Source organism: Grampus griseus, assembly GCF_964374135.1.
Source record: "Grampus griseus genome assembly, chromosome: 13".
NCBI classification, from domain to species: Eukaryota; Metazoa; Chordata; class Mammalia; order Artiodactyla; family Delphinidae; genus Grampus; species Grampus griseus.
Window position 1 is genome coordinate 59,969,779 of NC_139007.1, and position 6,000 is coordinate 59,975,778.

Genomic DNA, 6,000 nt, shown 5'->3' on the forward strand with positions numbered 1-6,000 from the left:
GCGCCCAGCTCGTTCCTCTCGCGGTCCCCGAGCCCTGCAGCCTCGCTTTACCTCTCGCCCAGGGAGGATGCCGGCCGCCGCTGTCTCTGTCGCTGCCATCAGTCTCGGCTGCTGGCCCCTTCGGTTTCAGCAGACTGGGGGCCTCTGCGTTTTCAACAGGTACCATGGTCACGTAGAAGTTACAGCCGTTCCCTGGGCACTAAACCACCCTGACTTCCCCCACTGACACGAGCGGTCACTTTCCCCATGGTCGCATGCTAAAGAAAGGTGAAAAAAAACTTCGGGCAAAGCCAATGTGATTTGTGACCAACTTTGTTTCTATTTCCGAAAGCTTTGCCCTTTTCGGTGACACAGGCTCTTGCTATTCCAAGCAGCCTATCACAGGCAGTGGGAGGGCCGAATCTCCGGAGGATTGTTTTTTTGCCTTCAGATGCAGAGCTGGAAGCAAAGGATTTCCAGGCTTGGGAACCGGAGCTCTGACAGTGTTTGGCGCTTAGCTGGGGGCGTTGGGGGGGGGGGGGGCAGCTCTTGTATTCCTGCACCTTTGAAAAGAGGCACAGAAAAGAATCAGGCAGATTCAAGCCCAGGCTGAGAGTGAGGGCCAAGAATATTCACAGATGGTATTAGTTAATCTTGCACAGGGAGGAACAATTTAGGCAAAGACATACCAGAAGGAAAAGTGTGTCAGTTTTTCAGCAAGACGGTTATTCCAAGAGCAGTGACACTTAGCATATTCAACAAAGCATGAAACATCTTCATTGTTTCAAGCTGATTTTGCCCTAGGTGAGTGCGGTCTATACTCTCCCTCTCCAAGGCCTGTCAGACAAATCAAGGCCTGAGACCAAGTGTACACAAACTCAGAATGCCCAGGTTCTTTGGACTTTTTATACCCTGGGGTTACAGCAAACTATCACAGTTTATTTATGCATAGCTGTCTTTAAGGAAGGAACCAACCCTGAATCTTCTGTCGAGATCAATGCCTGATAGCCTGATTGTAGGAGGAGAGGCATTTCCAGTTCTGAGCGTCCAGAGTGAATGGACCATGGTGTGGCTGTGGTGTCGTCCAATCGGAAACAAAAGCAGGGCCTGAGAAGGAAGATTTTTTTTTTCCTGATTTGTGAGTATATTTCTATAAAGGTCTTACCAAGTGATTTATTTTGGGGGGAAAAAAAAACTTGTGAGGCATGTACCCATATTACAGAGCAGAAAATGGAGGCAAAGTGACTTGCCTCAAACATCACAGCTAGTCAGTGGCAGAGCTGAGACCAGGAAGCCAGGTGGTCTAATGCCATAACTTGCCTATATCCCAACCTCCCAGCCTTGTCCTTCTCTGATTTTCTTGGTTTCCGTCACTTTCAGCCCTTCCTGACCTTAAGAAGATGACGTGAAATACAGCTTTGGTACTAGTCGTTCCTCTGGACAGAGAAACGAGTTCTTGCTTGTATAGGCAGAAGCTGAACTACACAGAACTCACTTTTGGCATTTTGGCTGGATCCTAACACAGCTCTAAATTAACTTATCATTTGTACATTACTTTTGCTCATCACTAGATATTTCTGTATCTTTCTTATCCTTTGGGGAATCAGGCAACAAATGGAAACAAACCTGTGATGATTCAACTAGTATTGATTATGCACCTGTTTATGTCTCTGCTGCTAGTGCTAGAAAATGGCAGTTCTTTAAGCATAGCCCAGACCCCACCCTTTTTTTTTTTTTTTTTTTTTGAGGTACGCAGGCCTCTCACTGCTGTCGCCTTTCCCGTTGCAGAGCACAGGCTCCGGATGCGCAGGCTCAGCGGCCATGGCTCACGGGCCCAGCCGCTCCGCGGCATGTGGGATCTTCCCGGACCGGGGCACGAACCCGTGTCCCCTGCATCGGCAGGCGGACTCCCAACCACTGCACCACCAGGGAAGCCCAGCCCAACCCCCTTTTGATTCAGAAGTGAGTAGTTTAGTTCAGACTCCAACAGATCAGCTTGTCCCCACTAAAGAATGTGTGGTACAATGATGTTTTGGTTTTTATTTGTTTCCAGAATGTGTTATCATTGTAGGAGCAACAGTTTTTGTCTGTGAGACACATGTATTTCTCATCAGCTCTCTGTATTCGCTTGGCTTCTATCTACTCTCTGCTGGGAATCAACGAACTCAGTTGGTAGACATGTTTTTGCAGTGGGTCAGTTGTATAATTGCTTTGTTTAATGATCTCAGGCCCCGTGTCTCCAGCAGCTTCCTGGCACCATGGACGTGTTAGGGTGTTTGTTATAGTCTTTGACCAAGTAGAAGATAAACCTAATTCCAGAATCCCTTACTGCGGTGAAGAGCAATTCAACCATTCTCACTTTGCTTTCTGTAGCCGAACCACACAGGAGCTCCTCAGGCATAAACCAAGGTGAAATCCAAAGGAATAAGCACATTATGTGACTGAACACGTGGCTCCTGGTGCCCCTAATTCTGTTCTTCATTCCACTGTTGACCTGATGTGGGCCACTGGCTCTTCCAAGCTCTGTTCTGTGCTCAATTTACTCTCTTAAACTCAGAGAAAATTTAGGAGAAAAATTCTTTTCACCTAGGCTAATGGGGCATATTCTCCTGCCGAAATTTCCTGAAGAACCCTGTACTTTTCCTTCACAGTATTTTGCACACTTATCATGTTACAGTTTTATTATAGTTACATGCAGTGATTTGACTAAATCTGCCTTTTTCTGCTAGATAGCAGGCTCCATGACAGAGTGGACCATTTCTGTTTGGTTTGCTATGGATATTCCAAGTGCCTGGCCAGAATGAATACTCAGTAAATATTTACTGGCTAACAGACTGATCCCTATAAATCCAGCTAACTTTAGCATGACCAGAATGTAAGTTCCATGAGGGCAGGCACATATGTCTGTCCCAGGCACTCATCCATCTCTGTGTCTCCAGCTCTTAGCACAGTGCCAGGCATACAGCACACCCTCAATAAATATGTGTTAAATAAATGAGTGCAGGGACTTCCCTGGTGGTCCAGAATCTGTCTTCTAATGCGGGGGACACGGGTTCAATCCCCAGTTGGGAAACTAAGATCCTACATGCCATGGGGCAACTAAGCCCATGCACGGCAACTAGAGAGTCCATGCGCCACAAATAGAGAGCAACCTGCACACCACATCAAAGAGCCCACACGCAGCAACGAAAGATCCCACGTGCCACAGCTAAGACCCGAAGCAGCCAAAAATAAATAAATAAAAAGATTACAGTGTATGGAAAAACCTACCCTGCAAACTACTTTGGGAAGAAAGAGATGGGCAGCCAGAGCTGAGGGGTATGAACAAAGTCCTTTTCCTCACTTCATTCCATTCAAATTTCTACAAGCAAATAAATAAATAAACAAATAAATAAATGAATGCTCACAAATGGAGCATTTAGTGAGCTGGATAACTATGTAGTTTTAAAAAATCCATTTGACGATTGTCTCTAACACTTTGTCGTTTCTCTCTCCTTTCTGGTACTCTCTTTAGAGCAAGTATCACCACAGGCTGTCCCTCCTTAATAGAGTCTGAGCCACTACTATCATTAAAAGTGATTCCTCCACTTAAGGAATATGTAATCAGCAGATGGACAGTTCATTTCCCATAATTCCAATAATTTTGCTGCATACCTTTTCAGACCACCTGTTCATAGGCAATGCTACCAAATCCAAAAATATGTATTATGGCTTATAAACTGACAAGACAAATAAGAGGGGATGAAAGAGAAAGCAAACAGCATCACAAGGCTGTGGACCTCTACTATGTATATACCAGGGCTATTTTTAGGGCGATTTTTCTTAAACCTCGCAACAACTTTGTGAAGTAAACACTATTACTTTCATTTTGCAGAAATTGAAACAGAGGTTTTTGAAACATGTCCAGATCAAAAACAAAACAAACAAAAAAACCCAACACTTTCCAATGTTTCATCCTGAAAATTTTCAATCATACAGGAAAACCTTAGATTCTATACTCAGCATTTTACTATGCTCACTCTTTCATCTATGTATCTGTATTTTAATCCCTCTATCCATCCATTGATCCATCTTAATTTTTATGCATTTCAAGTAAGTTGGAATACTTTGATATGTGTATCATGAAGTAGAGGCCAATACTTGTTTAGGTTCTTTTTTTTTTCCCCCTTTGAGACATTTTACATACAATGATGTTCATACAAGGGTACCATTATAGAAATTCAGAAAATCACATACATATGGACACTCCAAACCTCTACTAAGTACAGAACATGAACATCATCCAGAAAGTTCCTTTATGTCTTTTCTGAGTAAATTTACATCTTAATCCTTAGAAGCAATCAATGCTCTGATTTTTTCCACATGGGTTATCTTTCCCTGTTCTCACTCCTCATAGAATGGAATCCTACAGTATGTACTCCTGTGTAAGGCTTCTTTCACTGGGCATAATTTTGACATTCACCCTTATGTTTGTGTGTATTAGTAGTTTATTCTGTTTATTGCTGACTAGTATTCCATCGGTAAATATACCACAGTTTATTTATCCATTTTCCTACTGATGGGCGCTTGGGCTGTTTTGTTTTGGCTATTGTAAATAAAGCTGTTATGAGGAATTCTTGCACAAATCTTTTGCAGAACAGAACATTTCAAAGCACAGCGGTCCAAGTCCGTTTGACTCCAAAACTCACATGCTTTCCACTACACCCTGGTGCTTCTCTGTGGTGCATCCCATTGCCCTATTTTATGTAGAATGTACTTCCGGAGTTTTTATCCTAAAATAGTTCATTACAGTGTAAACACAAATGGGGAAATACAATCTTTAGACAAAAAATACCCAGATACAAATTCAGGTCTTAATTAGCCATCCTCCAATAAAATATTCATCTTCGTATCAGTGTTTTGGAAGAATATTTATTATTTTACATGTTTATACTATCCAAATAACTCCTTTTTCTAAAGGTTTTCAATATAACTTTTTTGTAATGTGTAGAATATTACTAATCATAACATATCGATTAAAGTTCCTCAAATTACAAAAGAAGTATGGTTAAATTCATTATATGTTCACCTTATATAAAATAAATTGTTAAAAGAAAGACAATATAGCAGTGTAACAAAATAGTGTTTCTATTATTTTAAATGGAAAAATCAGAGTAGAACATTTCATGCTGATTACCACTATAATAATTTTTAAAAATATATATGTGTATTCATAGAGACTAGAAGGGAACTTGGAAAAGTTGAAAATAACAAATACGTTGGGATGGTAATCTTAGGTCACATAAGGAATTTAGACTAGTTCTAATCATGGGTAAATCATGTGTAAAAAAGTATTTTCTGAAAAAAGTATTTTCTTAACATTGTTATAATACTGTATATCTAATAAGTATAAATCTGAAGAAAAGTTCTTCAAACTTAGGGCTGCCATACACTGTTGTGCAATCCATACATTGCACAACTATAGGTGGGCTGTTCCCATTCATTTAAACAGAAGTTTGTTTATTTATAAAACAAGTTTTCCAGAAAATCAAAGTTAAAATGTAATTTGCACAAAGATGCATTTGGGCAATTAATGGGGCTGTTCAAATTATAATCCTCCTCTAAATTGCAATGTCTTATTCGTTAGTTTGGCCTACATCTGCCTTTGTAGAGCTAAGCTATATAAGATGAGTACCTTCTCCATTCTATTACCTGTTTTTCCAAACAAATTATCAATATTTCCAATTTTTAAATTTTCCTCAGTACTATTACCATGCTCTTTGGATGGAGGCATCCACAGAAAGTTGTTCAATGACTAAGCCTTTCCTGTAGGTTATCCTTCTTTTTATGCCATAATGACGGAAAAATACTGCTCAATCCTATGGGACAACAGCAGTCTTTATTGTCTTGAAAGACTGGTTCACCTTCATTAATTGTCTCCTATCTGCTGGTCAGCGAGAAGGGCACTACATAGAAAATTGACTGTCTCCCACACAGAGCTTGGAAAGACCCTTCTTGGGGCTTCCTTTACACCTAGGGCCG

At 41.0% G+C, this 6,000-nt stretch overlaps 1 protein-coding gene across 2 annotated transcripts in view; it reads right to left on the bottom strand.

Annotated features, from left to right (window-relative positions):
* Positions 1-313, bottom strand: part of SLC2A12 (solute carrier family 2 member 12) — a 59,239-nt gene extending 58,926 nt beyond the window's left edge. The window contains exon 1 of one of the 2 annotated variants that reach the window (XM_082669189.1): positions 52-313. In XM_082669189.1, coding sequence (XP_082525315.1) covers positions 52-166 — 115 coding nt within the window. In that variant the 5' untranslated portion in view covers positions 167-313. The remainder of the gene's footprint in view (positions 1-51) is intronic. The other variant, XM_082669190.1, reaches the window with a different exon arrangement.
* Between the last annotated feature and the right edge of the window lie 5,687 nt (positions 314-6,000).